The sequence below is a fragment of the Gymnoscopelus microlampas genome (assembly GCF_963454915.1).
Source record: "Gymnoscopelus microlampas genome assembly, chromosome: 14".
NCBI classification, from domain to species: Eukaryota; Metazoa; Chordata; class Actinopteri; order Myctophiformes; family Myctophidae; genus Gymnoscopelus; species Gymnoscopelus microlampas.
The window spans coordinates 6,876,985-6,902,600 of NC_139951.1; the positions used below are offsets into that span (position 1 = coordinate 6,876,985).

The 25,616-nt window shown below is 42.7% G+C and overlaps 1 protein-coding gene across 1 annotated transcript; it reads right to left on the minus strand.

Annotated features, from left to right (window-relative positions):
- Positions 1-227: 227 nt before the first annotated feature.
- LOC311060002 (uncharacterized protein) lies at positions 228-25,092 on the minus strand (the record flags this gene model as incomplete). The annotated part of the gene is made up of 25 exons (XM_084078127.1): positions 228-325; positions 423-677; positions 883-924; positions 4,901-4,957; positions 5,050-5,142; positions 5,261-5,396; positions 9,057-9,176; positions 10,237-10,487; positions 10,715-10,941; positions 11,716-11,768; positions 11,864-11,913; positions 12,162-12,197; positions 12,451-12,501; positions 15,499-15,540; positions 16,237-16,284; positions 16,417-16,558; positions 16,803-16,928; positions 17,504-17,611; positions 17,829-17,959; positions 18,319-18,496; positions 19,136-19,197; positions 20,297-20,363; positions 20,968-21,035; positions 21,431-22,076; positions 25,006-25,092. 25 exons carry the CDS (start codon positions 25,090-25,092, stop codon positions 312-314), a joined length of 3,090 nt encoding a protein of 1,029 aa, XP_083934253.1. The 3' UTR covers positions 228-311.
- Between the last annotated feature and the right edge of the window lie 524 nt (positions 25,093-25,616).

Genomic DNA, 25,616 nt, shown 5'->3' on the forward strand with positions numbered 1-25,616 from the left:
TCCGCGCGTATCAACCGCATAATCCACATAAGGTAAACTGACAATGGTATAATCCGTAGGTAGGTCCATGAGGATGAGCAAAAGAAAAAAAAAGTCCAAGTCACTGTCCCTGGTATAATCCACAGGTAGGTCCAACACGAAAGCAAAAGTCTAAGACCAGCCTGACGACAGGCACTGATCATGCCTTGTTCAGCAGTCTTTATGTTGCTGTGTTTAGTGTTTACTGATTACGTCTGTGTGTGTCTTTGTTGAAATCATGAGACATCTCAGGGGACTAGTTGTTCTTTCCTCATTTGTGAGGTGCATGATAATCAGCTGGGATGTTCTGAAATTTGAAAAGAAACAAAACGAAAAAAGAAGTCAGAGAGAACTCCAACAGAATGGACTAAAAGAGGGATTTGAAGATGGATGTTGGCTCTTACCCAGGTCTTCGACAAGCCACGGGTCATGCTCCTGCAGAGCATTGTAGAATTCTGACATTGCTCTTTTTCCTTTTGGACAGGTAACATCAAGCAGCATTCTCATTTGCTCCTGCCTGGGTTTTGTTTCCCTGATTGTGTTGTACATCTCAAATGTGAGAATGCCTTTGTCACGCAGGTCATCTGCTATAGGCATTACATCTGTGACGCGCTGAATTAGGGCCCTCATGTTGTGCTTCACAAAGTTAGCTTTCATGCCTGTAAAAAAGAAACAAGAACTTTTGTTACTTACACAAGTCTGACATCAGAAAAGAAGACATGCACTGAAGATAAAGTTTAATGGCAGTGTGACTGAGGAAAAAAAGGATGTCAAACATGAGCTCATTGTCATTTTCATTATACTGAAGATCTTGTTTTGATTTCAGGGTCAAATATAGAGGTCAGAGAGAAGTAAATGTCTTACCTGTTGTCTGGTTAATCTGAGGTTCTTCCACACCCGAGGCATCTAAGAGGAAAACATATTGTGATATTTGTCCATTCGATGATCAGAATCAGAATCAGAATCAGTTTTATTGTCACATCACAGGTTTACAAGGTAAAAAAGTGGTTTTTAGTACATCACTCCCATCGCAACGTTAAATTCCGTAGAAAGAAGAGTGGGGAGAAAGAAGAAGAAGATGGGTAGGGGGCAAGTGGGAAGGAGATCGAACAAGAGAACAATAGAAGGCCAAAAACAAGTTATCTACATATTTACAAAGTACCTGAGATAAGAAACAAACTAAGGTGCCTGAGCATAGCAGCAATGTATGTATACTGCGCATGATATACTTATAGACGGTAAGGTGCTTAGAGAGAAAAAAGCGCAATAAAAAAAACAAAAAAAAAGTTTGTGCATTATACATGGGATTAAGGTGCAGAAGGTCAGTGCGTGTTCACCTAAGGGTGGACTGACCCTGGTATAATCCGCAGGTAGCTCCATGAGGGAGAGCAACAAAAAAAGAAAAAGTAATCTGTACCTGGTGTGGTCTACAGGTATGTCCGAGGGGGGAGTTTTTCATCTTAATGTTTAATCTTCAAGTGTTTCTTCATACGGTTGTGTTCATCTATAGCTGTGTTCCCTATCACTAGCAGCTGTGTGATTCGTAGCCCTGAATCAGATCCCCTGAGGTGGGGTCACAAGTTGCTCTTATAATTTTTGTTGAGACGAACACTCCAAAAATGCCTTAACAGATAAATATCCATTTTATAAAATATTTGAGTTAATTCATACTTGATCACATACACCCAATCATGGCAATGTGAGGTGTATATAAACAATAACAATATGACTTATGCCAGCCTTACACAAAAAAGTTGTGTAAGGCTGAGTTTTGCTTTTTTTGAGGTTTGCTATCCCATCAGCTCGATTGTTTGGTGTGAGGTGGCTTAAACTAAATCTAAGCTGTGCTGTTGGTTCAGATAAAAATCCAATGTGCAATGCTATCCCAAGTCTTTTGTCTTGGTCCATGCTCATGGGAAGTTCAATGACATGAATCATGTCATATATGTATTGTTTAACCCATTTAGACCTGTGGCCGATTCTAAAAACGCCTTCTTTAAATAAATACAAATAATATGTTATAGCAACAGCTAATGTTACACAAAGGTGTTTTACCGGATTGAAAGGTATAACAACGAATAGGTGTTCCAGGTCTAAATGGGTTAAAACAGAGAGCAGTCACGTACAATACAGTAGATGGGAGTCCATTGGACTCCACAGATATACACACACATTTGCATGTCAAAACACAGCAGGGACACAGTTGCGGATCGTGACAAAAATTAAATGTTTGACTTATGGTCGGTGGAATTTGAAATAAGAGCACAGCTGCCCTGTAATATGCTGTTTTTGAGGAATGAGTTTTCACTGTTGCTACAAAAATGTTAGATTTTGTGTGAACCCATAGTAATATGATCTCCTGTGAAAAAATACCCCTGAAAACAACATCATGAGGCTCAGATGAAGCGCTTTGGAGTAACACTAAACAGATCGTAATCTGCTAAATTAATCTACAGACATTTTTAATTGTATTAAAAGTATTGCTGCATTACAATTTGGATTTCATCAAAACAAACTAGTCTCACATTCAAAAGTGATGAGGTGTCAAAGATTGGAATACAAAACCTAATTGAACCAAAAATGTTGGTGCCCATCTTTAATTCTCATTTACGGCCAGATCCCATGGGAAAAGTACTTGGATCTGGCAACATTTGAAACTAGAAAAAGTGCTCCTCGGAGCACAGGTCTCCGCCAGGTCAGGTAGGTTAGTGTGGGCCAGCAATGTTCAGAATTCGGCAATCAGGCTGGAATGTGAAAAATAGGATGGATCCGTCTTGATGACTTGACTGAAGAGATCAAGTGTTCCGTATTGCGTGATGTTTGGACAAAATTTTAGGAGTAATTAAAAAAAGAATGGTTGCAAAAATCGGCCTCCTGGTGGTGCTATAATAGGGCAATGTTGAAAGTGTTGCATGTGCCCCTCAATGTAGCTCAAATGTGCATGCAAAGTTTCACTGCAATCGCTGCGTTCATGATTTGCGGCATTTTGTTCAAAACGGGCCACTCCTGCAAACTTTAGATGTCAATCTTAGCCAATCAGGATGGAATATAAAAAATCAAACAGATATGTCTTAATCACATGACTAGAGATCATATGTACCGATTTGCGTGACATTTGGATAAAATGTGAAGGAGTAATATCCAAAAATGTGTTTTGCATAAGTCGGCCTCCTGGTGGCGCTCTAAAAAGCAGATGTGAAAAATGCAGGGCAAAGGTTTTTCCGTGGCCTCTAGGGAATGCGCATACAAAGTTTTACACAGATCGGTGCAGTTATAGGTAAAAACACGAATCGGCCCGTTATAGCGCCACCATGAGGCTGATTTGAACAATGTTCAAGTGGCATTTCTTCCTCCTTCTTCCTACGTTGTCAGACAAGAGTGTCACACAAAAGTAGAGACAATAGTCTGTCTGTGGGTTTTATAAATATTGAACCAATGAAAAGTCTTAAGAATAACTGAATAATAACTATAATGGGTTCATTGAAACTATTATTTTTGTAACGTTATTGAACATACATGGTTTCCACATGACAGTGATGATATGCCGTAAACAGGATATTGATACTCACTGCTTGGAGGAATCAATTCCATGCTGTTCCTTCTCCTGACAGCTGGTAGGGTTGATTCTACTGGCTCCTTCATCACAGACTTAGAATAAAATATAAAGTAAAGAAATTACAATTTAAATGTGTGATAAATGTCAGACCAAAGTTTCATCTATGAAACATCTTCATCTCTCACTCTTACATCAGCATCAGTCTGGGTAGGAGCTTCACTCATGGTGTCATATCCTGAAGAGCGTGTTCCACCACTCACTGGAACAGAAGACAACAGACAGCAAGACATTTACAATGATGATAAAAAACACACTTGGATGTGAAAACTAAAAAAAAAAATAACCAGGTTCCGACCCGGCTCGGGCACGGGTCCATTCACAAGAAGTGACTCCGGGTCTGGGTCGGAACCGTTACAGTTTGTCTCAGGGCTCCGACTGTGAAATGGACGGTTCCACTAATACCCGAGTGGACCCGGGGGTCACTCAGAAGACAGTTGACTGGCAGTCAATGACTGGCTGTTATATTATCATATCACTACATAATGTTATATCATTGACCTAAATGGCGATATATTAACAAGGATAGGATGATTAAAAAATATTTATGTCTGTATTAACCTTGATGATCGTCTTGACCCAAGGCTCTGTCTGTTCAATTCAAATGAAATGATAACACATTTAAAAACAACTCTCGTTGCACTAAAGTGCTGTACCGAACATTATAAATAGTGTGACAGTTCCAGAGGAAAGTACATCTATGACCATTTCTCTGATCAGCGCAATATAGGACTGGATCTAGTGTATTTAAACAACGATATAGGATTGTTGATAGTAGTATACTGTATTATAATAGTATACAGTAAGTACAGTAAAATCAATGTTATTGTAAACTCCCCTTTGTGGAAGCTTTAATACAAGAATGTTACTGCCTATAATGCTGCTACCAGCGGTATTGTATGTGTTCTAGAGGTTCGGGCCCTCACACCTACGTTGCTCCCCTTCTGTGCCCATATATGGAGCTGACCCGTGGTTTGTTTATGTTGTCAGGGTGATGTGGCCTGGTTGGTTTATGGCTGAGTCAGAATGACGTCAGAGACCCACCCAACCTCCCATTAGCCAATTACATTTTAATATAGGATTTGACCATTAACACCTTGAACCTGAGCAGCTGTCAATCTACTCCCTCAAGATGGCGATGAAAGTGGGCTGGCGTCTCAACCCTGTGACGTCGCTATGCCCGGCCCCTATATCACCTCCCTTTCGGAAGAAAAGTTTGGACGTCGGAAGGTGCATGTACTGCATGGGCTTAAGGAAATGGATAATCACCTAGCTCATGTAGGCAAGAACTTCCCTCCCCTGTTGCATCGTGTCTCTGCTTTCTCACTGTAAGAGACATGTAAATTACTGTCTGGTTCTACAACACTGAAAATCCTGATATCATACAAAGTACGGTAAACCAAATTAATAATGCTTACACATAGTTGTTTTGATCGAGCCTGACCGAAGCCGACCAAATAGACCAAACAGTGGTTTGCCTGGCCTTTTCTCTGTGCTGCCCACCAAGTCACCTGACACAAGAACAAAAGATAGGCATCGTCATTCAGAGGTACACTGCAAAGTTACAAACGTAAGATCAAGCATGAATGAACACACACATTTACAGTAAGTAGACAGGTGACTGTGTACCTTGTTGAATGTTTGCAGACCATGATGTAACTTCAGAACCACTTGCTTTCAGATAAAATGTGAAGGGAGGTGGCTGCTTGAAGCATGCTTCAAAGAATCCTTTATACATAGTTGGTACCAGGGTGAATATCAAGTCCTACACAGATTGATTGATTGATTGAACATTTTATTAGACAGAAATGCAAACAGCACGAGTACAGTCATACACTTGTTCTAAAAGGATCCCACAAAAAAGGTCCTGTGGATTTGTTTACATTCAGGTCCTATATATTCAAAATAGGACCATCAATCAGCACAAAAAACAACACCAAAATACAATATATCACAAATATAAAACACTATGTGTACAGAGTAGAAAAAAGGGGGGAATGGGGGTAAAAGGGCAGGGGGGGTGAACACCTTTCAAAGGGAGAAGTGATATTCATCTACCTCCCTCGATCTTTGGCCACCTGAAAGGTGGAATTTCAGGCCTGTTTTGAAGGATGCCAGTAATCTACATTCAGACACATAATATAACTAATTAACTAATAAATAAATGAATACCGTAGCACACCTGACCTAACTCAAAGTAATTGGACTCACAGCTATGCCGATGTGACTACAAACATGTTGTGCATTGGGCACACAGGATAAATTTGCCATCCTCACACACCTATTTAGATGAGATACAGAGTTTCTGTCATGACACGTTTTTACTCCTTGTTTTCCTGTGGTGTTCAATTCGGCAAATTTATACCTGTTGCATGGCAAACAGATTCATGGAAATAAATAAGTTTGACCTGAGAACCATATGGCTGTGTCTACCAAAGCATTTTTTTGCCAGCTGAAAACGCATGGCACTCTCGTACAAACGGCCAGAGTTTAAAATATTTCAGCTTTTGGCGACTAGATAAAGAATGCCAGATGTGAATACGCAGTACAGAGTAGATCACACTGCTGGAGTTTTCAGCATTGCATAAACTAGAAGTCTAGCCCGCGGCCACGCCCACGTAGCGCCCGCGGCCACTTGGCAACTCATATAAGTGGCGTAGCGTCATGAGGGTCAGTGGGGCCGTGGCTCGGTCAGTGAAGACCCTGTAGTGCGGATGATATGTGGCATAGAGGGGCAGATTGTAAATCCCCAGAGGAAACATCCGTGGGCTACCATTGGTTCAGCGATGTGTGCGGTCGCCCTGCGGCCCCTCCTCCTCCACCAATGTGCAGTATTGAGAGCCCTGACGTCACAACAATTGGAGCGATGGGCACTGCACTGTGGTTGGTTAGGGTACACCTAGGGCCCAGGTAGAACCCAGTTAAAGCCTGCATGGGCAAACCCAGGTAGGACCCGCCTTGGTCCCACATAAACATGGGTAGTTGGGACCCACCTAAGGGCCAGGTAGAAGCTACTTATAGCCTGCATGGGCATCGCAGTTGGGACTGAAGTGGATGCCGCTGACATTGCTGACATGGGGTCCATATGGTTTAGCCCACCTTGAAACCATATGGGAACTACGCTGGCATGCTGGCTGTAATGCAAACGCTGCATCATACCTGCAGTGTGTAGTTTGATGTTGTGTGTGTAGCAGATATACCTGCAGTGTGTAGATCAATGTCCATATGAAAGTCAATGCCCAGCAGTGTTTTTTTTCCCCAGCAGAGTTTCTAGTGTCTCTGTCTCTCTCTGGAAGAGGTTGCACATGAACTCTGCAGCCGCACTGAGGCGCTCCAACACAAACACTCTGACATTAAGCTGCTTCACACAACAAACATCAGCACGACACTGCTGTTTGTCCAAAAGACACAATATCTCCTCTCCCACCGACGTCATGTGTTCATTTATCGACAAAGCAAAGCAAAGCAAAGTTTGTTGTTTACCCAGGGTGTCGGACTAAGCACGAAGCTTGTTTCCAGCCGGACCCTGCATGGAAGCCTTGCTCAAGGGCTATTCAGCGGTGATTCATGATTGATGTGATGAATTGGGGAATCGAACTAGGGACCTTCCGGTATTAAGGCCGCCCCTCTAACCACTAGGCCACCGCTGCCACTGACAGCCGTACAGACTCCTTTTGACACATTTTACCTCGTTTATCCAGCTCTCACTGACTCATCGGGCTGTTATTTTGCTGCGATCAAGTCAACGATGTGAGAGATTAGCTATCACAGACGGACGGACAGGGGGTGAAACATAGTCTTGCGCCATGCCTTTCGGCCTGGCGGAGACAATAAAAAAAGGAAAGTAAAGGAAATGAGCATTTCTGCAACAAAAGTAGTCAACAAACTATACTATGAAAACATGGGCCACATTGTCAAAGAATGTAAGAAAGAGGCAGTCATGTAGAAAATAGCCGATCTACAAGCTTACAAAGCCTCTGAACGTGAGGCGTTTTGAGCTTGTAGATCGGCTATTTTCACAATATGTACTTGTGGAACGGAGTCAAACAGAATCGGGGGGTCCCCAGATCAAGTACGTTTATTTGGGGGGGGGGGGGGGGGAAGGGTGAAAGGGTTGATAAGCACTGCTGTAATCGGAGCGAAATTATCTGAAATTACTACATGACCATAATGCAGCCTAGCATGCGTTGCACGGGGCGGTCCTGCCATTACGTTAGTTACTGTAGTTGCTGTGGAGCTACATAGTTCTCCAGAAGACACACACAAACATACACCATCTACAATGGACTAACTGAGCAGCAATATTGACATTCACTACACGAACGTGCATTGTTGACAAAGTGATTGCACAGCCACGTTAGCGTTAGCGACATGGCAGCTATCACAGCGCCCTGTCCGTCGTCGCTGGGACTAACTGTGATGGCTACAGCAGTAACAGCAAGCTGTCTGCGATGCCATTGTCTGGAGACTGCTCTTAGCGTGACACGACCAATGAGAGTGAGCGCTGTAGTTGTTGCTAAGATACGGTGGCGTCTCTGCCCCATAGCTTGTAGATCTCTCACGCATGATTGGCGTAGGCTGCGTTGCCAGGTCTGACTGTTTGTATAAGCGATTTTGGGCTTATTTGGGTGCACTTTTGGGCTCGTTTCCATAGACCACGGCAGCGCTTATTTCTTTCCCGTGACCGATGTGGCAAAAAAAGTGCAAAACGAACCATCCGGAAGTAAATTGCGAGATGAAATATATAGCACTTTTTGATTATTAGAGAAGGAGACACATGTGAAGGTTGAAAATGAAAGGTAGGAGATTATATAATTTTTGTAGCAAGTTGTGAGAGAATTGGGCCACTCCTGTGGGCGGGGGGCTGATTAGAACCATTGGGGTTTGAAAGGAGACGCTCTCTGTTTGAGTGATAAGATATGTGGCACTGCTATAAAGGCCCCATGTCTGTGGAATGCCTTCCCCGAACACCTGAGAGCAGCACAGTCCACTGATGCTTTTAAAAATGGACTAAAAACCTACCTTTTTAACAAAGAGTTTTCTTATTTTTTCCTGGGCCTTTGTTTTTTACCTAGTTTTACTTTGACCCTTTCATCTAGTTTATGGGTCCCATGTAATTGTTTGGTTGCCTATGCTGTTTTTATACCATGCTTTAACCCTGTAGCACTTTGAGATTCACAAGAATGTACAGTGCGTTATAAATAAAATGCATTATTATTACTCCCAAACAATCAAAAAGCCTGTGTGTGTGTCTCTCTCTCTCGCTCGCTCGCTCGCACGCACGCAGGCAGGCACACACACACACACACACACACACACACACACACACACACACACACACACACACACACACCTACAGTACAGTACACACATCTACACATTTACAAAGTAAATTATGGCAAGCTGAATGAAAACACAAACACACCTCAGGGTGAATGTTGTCACTTTGTTCAGTCATGAGATGGTAGTTCCTCTGTACCAGTGAACAGAGGGTATTCTTGTCAACCCTACTGTAACGCCCCTTCTTCAACTCCTTTTTTATTTCCTGCCACACACAAGGAAAAGAGGAGGACAAGGTGATGGACAAAAGGAGAGGAGGAAGAGTTGGGAGAGTAGGGAAGGTAAAAAAAACAAGCCAATTAGAAGGTAGATTGACAGGTTATCAATAATGAATATTGAAAACCAGTCTAGCAGTAATTATCCATCTATATATTTATCTGGTTATTTAGCACTATGATCAGTAAAAAAATCTAATTGAAATAATTTAAGCCTGTAGTCATCATTGTGTTTGATAAATTAAACAATAAAAAAAAAAGCTTCAAGGTGAGATGAGAAGCATTTTCTCTTGATTCCTGTATTCATTTATTTATGTATTCATTAATGTCTATTATTTGTGTCCTCTTCTGGTCATCCCCATTTGTGTTCCTTTGAATTGGGAAGAATCAAATGATTTTTAAGACCATTTTAAGACCTTTTTAATACCTCTAAAAAAATAATAATAATAATAATAATAATAATAATACAATAAAGACCTTTATTGGTCTTTATTGTGTCAAAAGTAATCAACAAACAATACTATAAAAATGGTCAAACATTGGCCAACTTGTCAGTATTACTAACAGTAATATTATCTAAGAAAGAGACGAAACAAACTGCAGACGTTTTGAGCTTGTAGATTATTTTCCACAATATTTATCTGTGGAACCGAGTCAAACAAAATGTAACACCTCAACTCAAGTGCTTGTCAGGGTGGGGGGTCCCCAGTTCAACTATTCGTTTGGGGTGTCGCGGCCTGAAAAGTTTAAGAACCATTTGGACCATGTGGCATGTGCCCTAACCATTCAGCTTTCAGGATGCCCCTTTGTTCCTTTTTCTAGGGTCTGACTTTATTGGTAGACATTTAACTAGTACTGTAGTTTAGATGTGTCGCCTGTGTGCTTGATCAACTGTGCAGTGCTTTGTTGCTTTAATACATGTTTTGCTGCATTTGAGAAGCTTCCATTTAAATTTAAAATAATATTATCATTACACAAAACTCCCTTATATGTGGTCCAATGCTAAACTGGAGGACACATGAAATCTTTGTCTTGGTGCCATGTCCTCACTTTACGCCATGAGCTGCAGCTGAGGGCGAGGTAGATGCGGAAAGTGAGACTGTCTTCACTGCTCCACAGATCCTGGTAGATCAACACAGCTCCGTGGTGTTCCTGCTGTGTGTCCAGGATGACGGCTGAACCGGCAGGTGACAGGGAGGACACCGGCCACTTTATATGACTACCAGAGTACTGGACTCTCTCAATGATGGTATGCTTGCCAGTGACGTGTAGGACACCAAATACCATTTCATTTCCCTGGCCTGTGTAAAGACAATGGGAATTAAGGAGGGAGAGACAGTTTTGTAGAGATAAAGACAAAATACATTGAAGTCAAAAGTGGCTGAACACAGACAACAGTGTAACAAGAATATAGGATACTGTGGTTCACCGTATTGTAAAATATTAGACATGGAAGAATGTTTAGCTGTACGGTCAATAATAAATAGCTCTGGCCGACCAATGATCCAGATGCAGCATGTATTCTCACCAGCCAGGCACAGGGAGTGGGGGAACTGGATGAACTTGAGAGCAGATGCATCCCTGTCGACTGTTTGTATGTTGAATATGGGGCCAGCAATCATCCAGGGGTTCTGGAGGAACTTGCCAAACTTGGACCAGGACAGGACGCAATAACGCACCTGAACTCGCTCCGCCGCCTCAAAAATCAAGCCTGTGAACACACACTCATATGTCCCCTCCGCTTCCAGATGAACCCTAAAGCATGTGCTCACACACACACACACACACACACACACACACACACACACACACACACACAGACACACACACACACACACAGACACACACACACAATCAAATAAGGAATAAGGAATAAGAATTAAATGAAACTAGAAAAAGTTCTCCTCGGAGCACAGGTCTCCGCCAGGTCAGGTACGTTATTGTGGCCTCCTGGTGGCGCTATAACAGGCCAATGTGAAAAGGGTGGCATTTCTTCCGCGGCCTAGTGGGAATGTGCGTGTGAAATTTCATGGAAATTGCAAGCTGCGTGCATAATTTGAGGCATTTTGTTCAAAACGGACCAATCCTGCAAAGTTTGGAAGGCAACCTTAGCCAATCAGGATGGAATATGGGAAATCGGACAGATTCGTGTTGATCACATGGCTATAGAGATACTGTGTACCAATTTGCATGACGTTTGGATACAATCTGTAGGGGTAATGTAAAAAAAAGGGTTTTGCACAAATTGGCCTCCTGGTGGTGCTATAACAGGCCCATGTGAAAAATTTGGGGCAGAGGTTCTGAATTGGCATCCAGGGAGTGTGTGTGCACAGTTTCGCAGCGACCGGGCCAACGGTACCGGAGATTAGCTGCTGACGGACAGGACACACACACACACACACACACACACACACACACACACACGGACGGACGGACAGACAGGGGGTAAAACATACTCTCTCGCCATGCCTTTCCCCCTGGCGGAGACAACTAAGTGGGCAGATGATGTCAAAGTGTTTTCAGACTCACTGCAAACGTCCTCTGGAGAGCTTCTCAGGAATGATCATCTCATTGGCATAGCTCTATAAACAAACAAACACAGAATATAATTTAGGATTACCTACAGTCATACATACCTACGTATATCAATAATAGTATCTGCTTTATGCAAACTGACCTGCTGGACGTGTTTGCATTTTTCACAGCATGATCGTGAGTACACCTCATCTGCGGGACAAACAATATTAGTTATGCATACAAGATATTGGTGATATTGAATATTTCTGTATGATTAACGCATTGAAAAGTTCAGCCTCAGGACCACAGGTTAATCATGGGCAGCAACATAAGTGACATCAGGCCAAATGTTATCATGAATTGAAAGGGGCAAAAAGAGAGGCAATGCATTCCAGAGTTTGTCCAGCTGCAGATTTAGATTTGTGATTTGTAGATACATTCCTTCATCTCCCACCTACCATTATCAGAATCATCCAGATCAGGTTTCTTGAGCTCTGCAGGAAGACATTAAAGAGAACAAATTTAGTCCTGTGTAATTCCTCAATTTGTAGGCATACCAAGACTTAGAGTTTATCGTATAATTAATTAAATGTGTGTGTGTGTGTGTGTGTGTGTGTGTGTGTGTGTGTGTGTGTGTGTGTGTGTGTGTGTGTGTGTGTGTGTGTGTGTGTGTGTGTGTGTGTGTGGGTGGGTGGGTGGGTGGGTGTGTGTGTGTGTGTGTGTGTGTGTGTGTGTGTGTGTTTTTACCTTCCTCTCCACTTTCCATCTTCATCATCTCCTGCCACTGCACCCAGGCGTCTGTGAAGGAAAGGGACAGTGGATAGTTAGTGGATCAGAGGCAGCTTGGAGGCTTACAGGGTAAAAGAAGGATGCCTCTAACAGGAAGTCTAGTCTTGTGTGGCAGAGGAGAGCTAATATTTCAATGCAAAGATTGACACTCTCCACAGTGTCTGATAAAATGTTAGCGAGAAATAAATATTGAGTCATTTTAACAGGTCTGTGGTATCAAATTACATCTTGGTTCCTCTGTATTATGTACAGTATGTTCTGTGACGGTTCTGTGGCGGTTCTGTGTTCTCCACCAGGTTTTGTCCAAACGTCCCAAACTTGCGTAATACGCCTTTTTGATAAACTAATCCATACCATTGGGCTATGGATGGCTTCAAAATTTTGTGGGGAGGGGCCTGTTTTATAAAAACAATACTTAGTCTAATAATGGTGCGGCTTTATGTGGATCTCAGACGACATGTGTCCGGTCAATGACGGCATGCAAGGATTCAGCCAAATTCGACCACCATTCACTTATAGACGGCTTAGCTCTAAAAGAGTCCAGCTGATGATGTCATCTGTGCCCAGATTTGGACAATCTGAGCTCCACTGACATCCACTGACAAAAGTGATTAAAAAAAAGTAAATATTTGAGCAGTTACGTTATAAAACAACATATATTTTTCAACGATAGGCAAATCCTTTTTCACTTCCAAAGAAAGATCTATGGCATCTATCAATCAACTACATTAACTACATTATCATTGAACAAGATATTTTGTCTACCGCACAGTAAGTAAGACTACAAATAGTAGCACTAGAGGTAGGTACACACTGTAGGATATTTGGTCTGATTATGCTATCGGGGAGCTTTTTTGGCGCTCGCCGACAAAACCCCCGATCTGACGCAGATCGGGCTGTGATCGGCGAGGTTTTGGTCGCTGTGTGTGAAAGGCTCTGCGAGAGGATACGGCCACGATAACTGCGCTCTGCGATGGCCTTCCCGACCGTTTCAAATATCTACCAGGTTAGATATTCAGCTATGTCGCAGACAGGACATCAGACAATATCATACAGTATGAAAGGGTCTGAGATAAGTCTGCGAGGAGATGTAAGCTACAGCCAATGAGAGCACATTACAGCAGCCACCGTGGCTATGGAGGGTCATTGGACCTAACCACAACAAACAGACCCTACTGTAATATTACTGTCCAGTCCTGTAAGTTAAACATTATAAAACAAAATGAGAGTGTGAGCGAGCATGCTCGAGGGGGGGCTGTTTATTTCAGAGCAATTGCACAGAGGGAGAGAGACTGAGAGAGCCAGAGCGAGTTTCTGTGTCTGTGTGTGCAGACACAGAAGCAGACAGCGTTACCAGATTTTGCGAGAAATAAGCAACCATGTTTGTGAAACCAAGCCCAACAACAAAAAAAAATCTTGAAAAAAATTGAAAATTATGGAATATTTTCCAAATCCACACAGATCTTTTATGGGGGTCACAATATATCTTCAGAAGGGGGAGGGGGGGGGGGGGGGTCTGCGGACAAATATTAATTTGGGGGTCCTTGCCATGAAAATGTTTAAGAACAACTGGTTCAAACAACATTAGGAAACAAGGCCAAATAAGCAACTTTCAAGCAACTTTACAGAAAGACAAGCCCAAAGTCGCTTATAATAAGCGGACATGGCAACACTGCGTGCTGCGTACTTGACGAGAGAGAGAGAGAGAGAGAGAGAGAGAGAGAGAGAGAGAGACTCTGTCTGACACTGGACTGCATCCTAGTGAACTATCCTACAGTGTGTAATCCCTGGTCGGCAACCAATCTATAGTGGGAAAACCACAACGATATATGACAGCCGATTTCAAGAAATAGACACCTGTAGTGTGAAATACTTAACGATCAGATGACTCCCCGACCACTTTAAAAGTTCTACAGTGTGTACCTGCCCTTAATACATAGACAAACAAATTAATACACATTTAATAAAAGCGAGCAGAATCGCAGATTGTGGTGTGTTTAACTGTAACTGACCAACCCCAACTCCTTAGCCTACTGTATGTAACTTGCTATTATTATCATTAGTGTTATTGTCATCGCCTGGGCCGGTGAGCAGTGTATTTTCCCAAATGCTAAACTGTGTGTGTGTGTGTGTGTGTGTGTGTGTGTGTGTGTGTGTGTGTGTGTGTGTGTGTGTGTGTGTGTGTGTGTGTGAGAGAGAGTGTTCAGCCACAGTCTGTAGCTGAAACATTTGGGGCAGAGGTTCTGAATTGGCATCTAGGGATTGTCTGTGGACAGTTTCGCTGTGATCAAGCCAACGGTGCCGGAGATTAGCTGTACACGGACTGACGGACGGACGGACGGACGGACGGACGGACGGACGGACGGACGGACAGGGTGCAAAACATACTCTCGCCATGCCATGCCTTTCGGCCTGGCGGAGACAATTAGAGTTTAGCATAGCAGTTCACTTAGCAGTGGCATAAGGTATTGTTTTTGCCTTTGAAATAATTGCAAGGCAGAGAGTTGACATGGGTTTGCTTTTTTTGCCTTGAAAAGAATGAAAGGCAGACAAGTGATGTTGTCTGTCTTGCATAGCTAACTCACTTTCCTGAAACAGGAAGAATTAATTTCATTTTTGACGCTTTTGACTATGGAACGTTTTAGCCATGTCTGAGCTATGTTTCCCCTTCCTACCTGAAAGCACTTAACATTTGCTACAATGTGATTTAACATTTCCCACCTGACATGTCCAATGTGATTTGTTACACACACACACACACACACACACACACACACACACACACACACACACACACACACACACGCGCGCGCACACACACGCGCGCGCGAGGAAAGTGTAATCCCTGTCTCGCCTATCAACCTCCAGGCCTCTGGTCCTCCGGAGGGGCAAGACAAAAAAGACCGCAAACCTGAATTAGCACATTGTCCATTACATCATTATGTACTTGCTCTTAGTTTGATTTCAGGGTCAAATACACAGATCAGAGACAAATCAAGGTTTTACCTGTTGTCTGGGTAATCTGAGGTTCTTCCACACCTGAGGTATCTGAGAGTGAGAGAAAAACATATTTGGTCATTTGATGATATGATTGTGTTCAGCTATAGCTATAACATACCCCGGGAATTTTCCCCTCTCACTAGCAGCTGTGTGAATAGTAGCCCCTTTTTTTTGGCTTAGCTCCTGGATTGAAATGTATCCAGAATTTCTCCTGGTTTTCGGGCAATCAAAGTCCCTGTTAAAATGAATACAGGAAATGACATCTACTGTGTTAAAAAAGTTAAACCTTACAACTATCATGTCTATGTATCAGAATGTTATCTTGACTAATTTAAATCTAATTTATTTTTAACAATTTGGTTTCACTTTGCATCCATTCAGCCTTGTATGGGTATCTCGGCCGGCTCCATTTATGGGTATCTATCGTAGAGTTCCAGAGCTAACGGTTAGGCATCTCTATCAGACAGGGCAAACCATCTTCGGCACAGGTCGTGTCAGCCTAATCTTTGGTGTAATCATGATCTAATGTGGTCATTCTGGTAACGTGGAATTCTCTTTAACACTACGCCTCTCAGCCATTGTACAAAATATGTGGTAAACGGCGAGAGTAGTGGCTTAATCTTTATTACTGTATCTCATGAATAAGGATACTGAATGCAAAATTACCTGGAAATTATTGTCTGGTTCTATAATGCTGAAAGTCCTGATAGCACACAAAGTAAACTAAAATAATTACATACTTACACTTGTTTTCCCTTTTGCTTGTGTTTTTCTCCTTGATACCCAGGTCACCTGATACGAGAACAAAAGACAGGCATCATCATTCAGGAAGGCACTGCAAAGTTATAAATATATGATGATTAAGAATGAATAAACAGACATTCAAGTAGACAGGCGACTGTGTACATACAGTACAGTAGGTACCTTCTTGAATGGTTGCAGTCCAGGCGGGATCATCTGTACCACTCGCTTTAAGATTACATTTGAAGGGAGGTGACAGCTCATAGTCATAGTGTACTTCAAAGTAACCTTTGAACTCTGTTTGTTCCACGGTGAAAGGCAAGACCTGCAGACACATACAATCAATAATGAACTTGTATCACACATTCTCAATACATACATACATGTCAATAGCTACACCTATCTCCAACTTAACAAAAAATGGCGCTGCCATGCATAATGGTAAGCTTTTGATTAATTGATTGATTGATTGAATACTTTAGACAAAAATGCAAACAGCAAAGAAGTAAAACACTTCCATTGTGGTCCTATCTGTGGTCCTAGCTGAGTTACCATAGAGACAAACACACCTTAGGGTGAATTTCCCCTCTTGGCTCACTGGTGAGATGGTACTTCCCATCTACCAGTGTACAATTGGCATTCTTTTGAACTCTCTTGAAACGCCCCTTCTCTGATTCCAACTCCCTCTTTATGTCCTGCCAAACACAAGGGCAACATATGGACAAGGTGATGACAAAATGAGACAAGGAGGGAAGACAGGAGTCAGGGTGGAAAGAGTAGGGAAGACAAAAAACAGTAGATTCTAGCCAATTAGAAGATAGATTGACAGGTTATCATAAGACCATGTTAAAGTGTTGTCAGAGATTATTCAGAGAATAGATTAAATAAAGTCAGGTGTGCCCGTCCTTGCTGGGTTATTGCATTGACAATACGTCACATCAGGCCATATATTGGTATATCTGCAAGACCGCCACAGACACATCCACAGAGAGAGATAACACCAGCCCACCACTGTATATACAGAATGTGTGCATGTGCATGTGTGTGTGTGTGTGTGTGTGTGTGTGTGTGTGTGTGTGTGTGTGTGTGTGTGTGTGTGTGTGTGTGTGTGTGTGTGTGTGTGTGTGTGTGTGTGTGTGTGTGTGTGTGTGTGTGCGTACGTACATGTAATATTGTGATTATGATTGTAAAAATCTCCAGATTTTTGGCCCAATGCTTAAGTGGAAACACACATGAAATCCTTCTATCTCCATCTTGGTGCCATACTCACTTCATAGTCTGAAATGCAGCTGAGGGTGGGGTAGATGGGGTAGCGGAAAGTGTGACCATCACTACTCTGCAGATCCTCGTAGATCAGCACCGCTCCTTGGTATCCCATCTAAAAAAAAGAACAAGATCATTTAGGATCACCAACAGCAATACATACAGTAAGTATATCATGATGAGTAAATGCATTAGGTCTTTCTTGCTGCACTGAGGAGTTGTTGTTCTCCTCACATCGGAGTTGGTGGGTCATACTGAGGGTCAGTGGGGTTTCCCTTTAATGATATATAGATAGATCTAAGTTTAATCTATGAAACATCTTCATCTCTCACACTCATCACATCAGTGTCTGCCTGGCTGGGAGCTATACTCATGGTGTCAAATCCTGAAGAGGGCGATTTTGATTCAGGATGTCTCTTCAGCCAATCAGAGACCTTGGCAGGTGACCAGCAGTATAAACTTCCTGTTTCAGAGATAGTTCCACCACTCACTGGAACAGAAGACAACAGACAGCAAGACATTTACAATGATAATAAAAAACACACCTGGATGTGAAAACCCTGCAGCCCAGCACAACATCTCTACATGTCTCTGTTCCTCACATATGAACCATGATGTTATTTTGACCTTTGACCTTTTACACCCAAAAGTTCATCATCTCTTCAAGACCTATTGAGCCTATTGATCATTCCCTCCAGGTTTCATGAAAATCCACTCGTCCATTCTTGTTATTTTATGCAAGGACACATGCATGCACTCACATACCCACACACATTTTACTAAGTAATTTAGTCCACATAAGAGGATAAAAGTAAGACTCACTACTTGGTTCTTGTGGCTCCATAATGACAAACTTCAACATCCTCTCTATCACCTCCTCCTCTCTCTTCTTCCATTCTTCTTGTGTTAAAGTTTTCTTTCTTGTCAGTCTTTCAAACAGTGTCTTCTGTCGTGTCTTATGTGATGAAGACGAAGGTCCAAAGTGTCCTCTGTAAGAAGACTGAAACACAACAGTGTACATTAATACAGGGTCCATCAAACGGCATAAAACAATACACTTGAGCTTGTACAAATATTGTAATAACACTGAAATACTGCACATGTTCACGTCAATAAAAGCTCATAGTTGTAAATGTATAAAATGTAACATGTTTAGACCAGAGCCTGACTGATGTGTGATGTTTGTGACCATTATCGACAGGTAAGAGAGGGAAAATTCACTGACAACATGTAATTCTTGAAAAACTCAAATATCATCCCGATATATCAGCCGGAAGGTATATCAATCGTCTGTACTTAAATCAGCTTGATCTTTTATATAAAACCAACAATGGAAAAATATGATAAAATATATTCTAATCTGTTAACAAAGCTCTAAGTTAACAGATACTTACTGTACATCAATAAACATCACACACATGTTCAACTAAATGTAATGAAATGTTAATAAAGACCAGGGAGGAAAAATGAACAAATATTACTGTTTTTACAATGATCATGTATGATGTCAAAATAACATCAATTATGATACACAATAAATAAATAAAAGGATCATGTATGATATAGAATATATGGTAAAGAAATAAAAATAAACATGAGTGTGATTCATCTATGAAACATCTTCCTCTCTCACACTTACGTCTGCCAGGCTGGAAACTTCACTCATTGTGTCAAATTCTGAAGAGCGTGTTCCACCACTCACTGGAACAGAAGACAACAGACAGCAAGACATTTACAATGATAATATGAACCATGATGTAATTTTGACCTTGACCTCTTCCACACAAAAGTTCATCTTTTCAGGGCAACCTGCTGATCATTCCCCACAAGTTTAATGAAAAATACACCCATCCATTCTTATGTAAATTGTGTATACTAGACCATACCCGGTCGGCGCAGCGCAGCCGTGGGGGGATATGCGCACATGATCTGGCAACCCGGGAGGCAGTTCGTCCCATAGCTGGGCAGCCCCGTAACCATGGCGACAGTGTTTGACACAAAAACGCTAATAAGAAGCTGAGATTTGATGAAATTGAAAAACGGGCTTCACAGTTGTGTTCAGATGGTAATGGTCAATGGCTGTGTGCAAAATCAGAGCAATTGGTCCAGCCAGTGAGGAGAACCGGGTATCTTCACGTACTCACCTACGCACCTACTCACCACTACAGAGGTTACTAGAATTATAGTAGGATAGTAGGATAATACAGTATGATTGGAAAACCAGTCAGATTGAAAAAGGTGCACTCGTTTTCCCCGACTCTGAAAGAGCCACGAGAGGCACCGGCGAGCGAGCTTAGGCGAGCGAGTCTCCATGCCGAGCGTTGCAAAGTCACCATCAGTCGACTCAGCGCCGTCCGAGTTATGTCCTGATAGGGACAGAATCGTAAATCATCGTCTCCCCCTAGTCTCTGTACCGGCGAGACGTCATTTCTTTGTTTCCCCTTTTTTTTTGTGTAACCCATTTTTTCACCCAGTGCCAATTGCCTAAGCTGTAATCATGGGCGCTACTCTCCCTCTGCCGACCTGGGGAGAGCCCAGAACTGAGCTCATACTTCCTTCAATGGATGAGGAGCTAGCAAGCCGCTTCTTATCACCTGACAGGGGGGAGTTTCCCCGGTTGGACGTAACGCGTGGAAGGAACATGTTATTCCAACCAGTTCCTTTCCCCTCCATCAGGACCTTCTAGCTGTCAGGCGACAGCTCTACGGACTGTGCCACGTCATTTCTTTTTTTGACGGGGGGCGTGGGAGATGAACTCAAAGAAAAGTGATGTTATGCGGTACTTGATATTGATACTCACTGCTTGGAGGAATCAGTTCCATGCTGTTCCTTCTCCTGACAGCTGGTAGGGTTGATTCTACTGGCTCCTTCACCACACACAAATAAAATAAAACATAAAATAAATAATTAAAATGTGTTTTATTGAAACATCTATGAAGATGCAATGAAACATCTTCCTCTCTCACACTTACATCAGTGTCTGCCAGGCTGGAAACTTCACTCATGGTTCCAACTCCTGTAGAGCGTGTTCCACCACTCACTGGAACAGAAGACAACAGACAGATCATTCCCTCCAAGTTTTATGAAAACTACACACACACACACACACACACACACACACACACACACACACACACACACACACACACACACACACACACACACAAACTACATTGGATCCACATGTTTTATTTATTTTTCAAAATATATTTTTTATTTTTTAGTAACTTTTTTGTGTTTTTTTTATTGAACCTACACGGTTTCCACCTGACAGTGATAATATGCTGTAAACAGGATATTGATACTCACTGCTGTTCCTTCTCCTGACAGCTGGTAGGGTTGATTCTACTGGCTCCTTCACCACAGACTTAAAATAAAATGGAATATAAAGTAAAGAAATTACAATTTAAATGTGTGATAAATATCAGACTAAAGTTTCATCTATAAAACATCTTGATCTCTCACACTTACATCAGCATCAGTCTGGGTAGGAGCTTCACTCATGGTGTCATGTCCTGAAGAGCGTGTTCCACCACTCACTGGAAAAAAAGACAACAGACAGCAAGACATTTACAATGATAATAAAAACACACCTGGATGTGAAAACCCTGCAGCCCAGCACAACATCTCTACATGTCTCTGTTCCTCACATGTGAACCATGATGTCATATTTTGACCTTGACCTCTTACACCCAAAAGATCCTCACTCACTCACTCACTCACTCACTCACTCACTCACTCACTCACTCACTCACTCACTCACACACACACACACACACACACACACACACACACACACACACACACACACACACACACACACACACACACACACACACACACACACACACACACACACACACACACACACACACACACACACACAGTTACAGGAACAATGACAGTATGCTGCAGACAGGATATTGATACTCACTACTTGGAGGAAGCAGGTCCATGCTGTTCCTTTTCCTGACAGCTGGCAGGGTTGGTTCTTCTGGCTCCGTCACAACAGATTTCAACATCCTCTCTATCATCTCCTGCTCTCTCTTCTTCCATTGTTCTTCCGTTCTTCCTTTCAGTCTTTGAATCAGTGTCATCTGCCCACAGTGTCCTCTGTCCCTCATCACCATGTCTTCTATTTTCTCCATCATCTTTGTTACTTCTGAAATGTCCCAGCTGTAGAGCTGGAGAACATGGTATCTGTATCCACATTTCTCCAGGATCCACCTCAGAGGTTCTCCTTCAGACTCTATGTACTCCTCAACACGTCTCTCTGCCAGCCACCATCCCTGTGTGAACAGAACCAGAGTGTGTCTCCAGACTCTGTCCCCCAGCAGCTCCATGTGTTCCTCCACTGATCTCCTGTCAGCTTCAGAGAAACTGGACCTGACATCAACAGTCAACAGGACAGCATGGGGTCCAGGAGAACACAGAGTCACACCGTGTAGGAGGACGTCTTTGATCTTCTGTGATGGAGGTGTAGTCGACCAGTCTGGACAGTTCACCACACTCACTTTTCTTCCAGCAACTCGTCTCTGTTCTCTGACACATTCTGTCAGTTTAGTCTGGGTTCTAAACTCCTGGAATATGAAGTTTACTGTATGTTAGTCATAATAATCAAAACATACACTCTATTCTGTCTTCACTGGAGTTCCTATTCAAGCTTACCAGAAATGAACTCACTGAATGTATTATTCTCCATCACTTTTTCTAACAATGCCACAGAAATATGGGATTAATATCGTGCGATAATCTGATTTCTGAAATTGAAAAAATATCTAAAAATTGAAACTCTGTGTACGTAAAGGTGTACATAAGTCAATTTCACATTCTACATTCTCCACAGGGGATGTTCTGAACACTTTATTAAACAGAGAGCATCATTACTCAACTTTAATTTGTAGTTGAGTAATATTTGACCAGGAGTATCTATACTTTGACTCAAATACTGGGGTTGAGTACTTTGTCCACACAGGTTAATAATCAGTACCAGCATAGAGCTACTGTATGGAAATAAACAGTATAACTAACAATGAGAGTTAACTACGGCTATAACTATCCATTATTCCTGTAGCAATTATTATTACTTTTTCAATTAATCAAATATCAAGTGGTGCAGATTTTTCTTAATATAAAGAAATGTTATATGTCACCGCATTGATTAACTATTTAAGAGTTATTTTATACTTCATCACACACCAATATCGTGAAAATACTAGATCTACAACCTCACATTGTGTCGCGATGCGATGCATTGTGACCTTGTAGATCCGTTATTTTCAAACGTTTCATAGTTTTTAAAAACGTTTTTGAAACCTATATGCTCGAAATAGGTAATGATTATTAATTTGTCTTTTTATTAAATGATCGATTATCGATTATTTTAGTTAGTTTAGTTTGCTGTTGTTACTGTGTACCCCTACAGTAATTAGCTAACACACAGTCATGGTTTGCTTTAAAGATTACAGACATGATGAGAATCTACATGTGTTGGACTCCGTGTTAATTTGAAAATGAACATCTGTGTGTTTTGATCACTGACAGTTTATTGATCACATGATCAATGAACATTCATATGACATTTAACCTTTAAAAATAGATGGTGTGGGTAGAGCTGTGTCGGGTCACTACTACTAAAAGGTTATCTCCAGTTGATGGGGTTAAATGACCCCACTCTCACTTTCAAGGCAAATGTTAAGTTTTGTTGTTTTGTTTTTTCTTTATTTTTGTGTGTCTATTTACTTACTATTTATATTATAATTTTTCTTTAATATGCTGTTTTGGTTTTTGTTTTTTTAGTATTATTTGAAAAATGTATAACATTTTCTGCAATGTGATATCTATAAAGAAAACATCACTTGGATGCACCTGGGACATATCATCAGTGTTGTAGCCTGGGGTCATCAGGTGTTTTGGGTCTCGCAACATACACTCTCGCCCAGGTGACCCAGCCGGGGTTGATCAAGTCCCGACTTGCGTCCCAGTAGCTACCCACGGCCATGTCTTAGGGAAAGACAGGGCCACTCAGTCCGCTTCTCCGGAACTACTCTGCCGGGACTGAGGCTCTGGCACGTGGAGGGACTAGGCTCTGTGGGTGGCCTCCTGGCCGGGCTCCTCCTTCGTCTCACCAGGTCCAGGACCTGAGCGCTGCGCCAGACTCTCCCGATCCAAACATTTCCTTCTGGCGTGATGGTTTCTTGGGCCGTGGTACTGCAGGCTCCACTTGCGGCTTGCTTGAATGGCCCTCCTAAAGGCCTCACCGTGGATTTGTTGGGCTTCTTCCTCACAGAAGACACAGGCTGGGGCGCCAACCAATACTGCTCCCGGGATGCCGTCTACATTCCGGCTGTCACCCGTCTCTCCGGTGGTCACCAAACTATTCCTGGTTTTCACATAGTCTAATTCCTATGAGCCACTATAAATAGAGTCACTAACTATAAAGAAAAAAAGCACATGGATGCACCTGGGACGTATCATCAGTGTTGTAGCCTGGGGTCATCGGGTGTTTCGGGTCTCGCAACAACATACACCCTCGCCTAGGTGACCCAGCCGGGGTTGATCAAGCCCGACTTAAAGTACGTCCCATGCAGTAGCTACCCACGGTCAGTCCTCTTAGGGAAAGACAGGGCCACTCAGTCCCCTTCCCCCGGAACTACTCTGCCGGGATTGGGAGAAGATCTGGCACGTGGAGGGACTAGGCTCTGTGGGTGGCCTCTTGGCCGGCTCCTCCTTCGCCTCACCAGGTCCAGGACCTGAGCGCTGCACCAGACTCCCCCCGATCCAAACATTTCCTTCTGGCGTGATGGTTTCTTGGGCCGTGGTGGTACTGCAGGCTCCACTTGCGGCTTGCTTGAATGGCCCTCCTAAAGGCCTCACTGTGGATTTGTTGGGCTTCTTCCTCACGGAAGACACAGGCTGGGGCGCCAACTATTCCTGGTTGTCACATAGTCTAATACCTATGAGCCACTATAAATAGAGTCACTAACTATAAAGAAAACATCACATGGATGCACCTGGGACGTATCCAGGCTCGCCGATTTATGTGCGCGGCCATGGGGGCTCAACTGAAACCGCAATAGCCCCACCCCCCCGCCCCCTCAGCCGCGACCGAAAAAAAGTATGTTTCTCTGTCTGGGCTATTGTTCTAGGTGTCAACGGCGCGTTAACACCTATCTGCGCCCCACTATAGTAATGGTAATGCTAATGGTACTGTAAGTTTGAGCCTGACATCTGAGATTAACCAATTGAGCTTGGGGGCACTGGCCCCGAAGCCCCCCCCCCTTCGGCGCCCCTGGACGTATCATCAGTGTTGTGGCCTGGGGTCATATAAATTGGCTGTCAATGAATATGAATGGCAATAAAAAAATAAAAAAATAATATTAATAATTGAACATTCATGACAGCAGATACTGTAAATTATCTTCAGAAAACATATGTGATCTCTTTACTGTTTACTTACTTTGAGTGCAGTCATTCATTATAACATAACATTCATATAATATTACTCACCTTGCGTGGGGTTCGTTTAAACACATTCTGCTGCAGTATGTGATCTCCAGCTTCGCTCCTCTGATCCTGTTCTCCACCAACCAACATCACCTTCACATCTGGTAGAACCTGATGTTCTCCTGACACACGCACGCACGCACGCACGCACGCACGCACGCACGCACGCACGCACGCACGCACACACACACACACACACACACACACACACACACACACACACACACACTCTTCATTAGTTCACTTAACACATTGTGTGCCAGCCAGAGGTTTATTAAAATAGGGTTCATAGAGTGCCAGCATATCTTCGATCCACTTACGCTGATATGTTTCATGCTGTAGAAGCCCCGATGAGGACGTGCACGTAAACAAAGCCGCGTGTGAGACGGCGGAGGGTCCCGACTAACGCCTGGAACAATAATATTTCTAACGCGATCCTCCATTGCAGAGTGATCGCTGATCGAAAACGGCACGTTTACACCACGTTAAAAAGAAACAGGAGATATTAAGCTTTTAGTCAAGGAGTTAACATTGGAGTGGACGAACGGAAGCATTTTTGACATGGATCCACATCCGGCCTCTTCTTCTTAGAGACTCCTTGGATGATCCCAAAG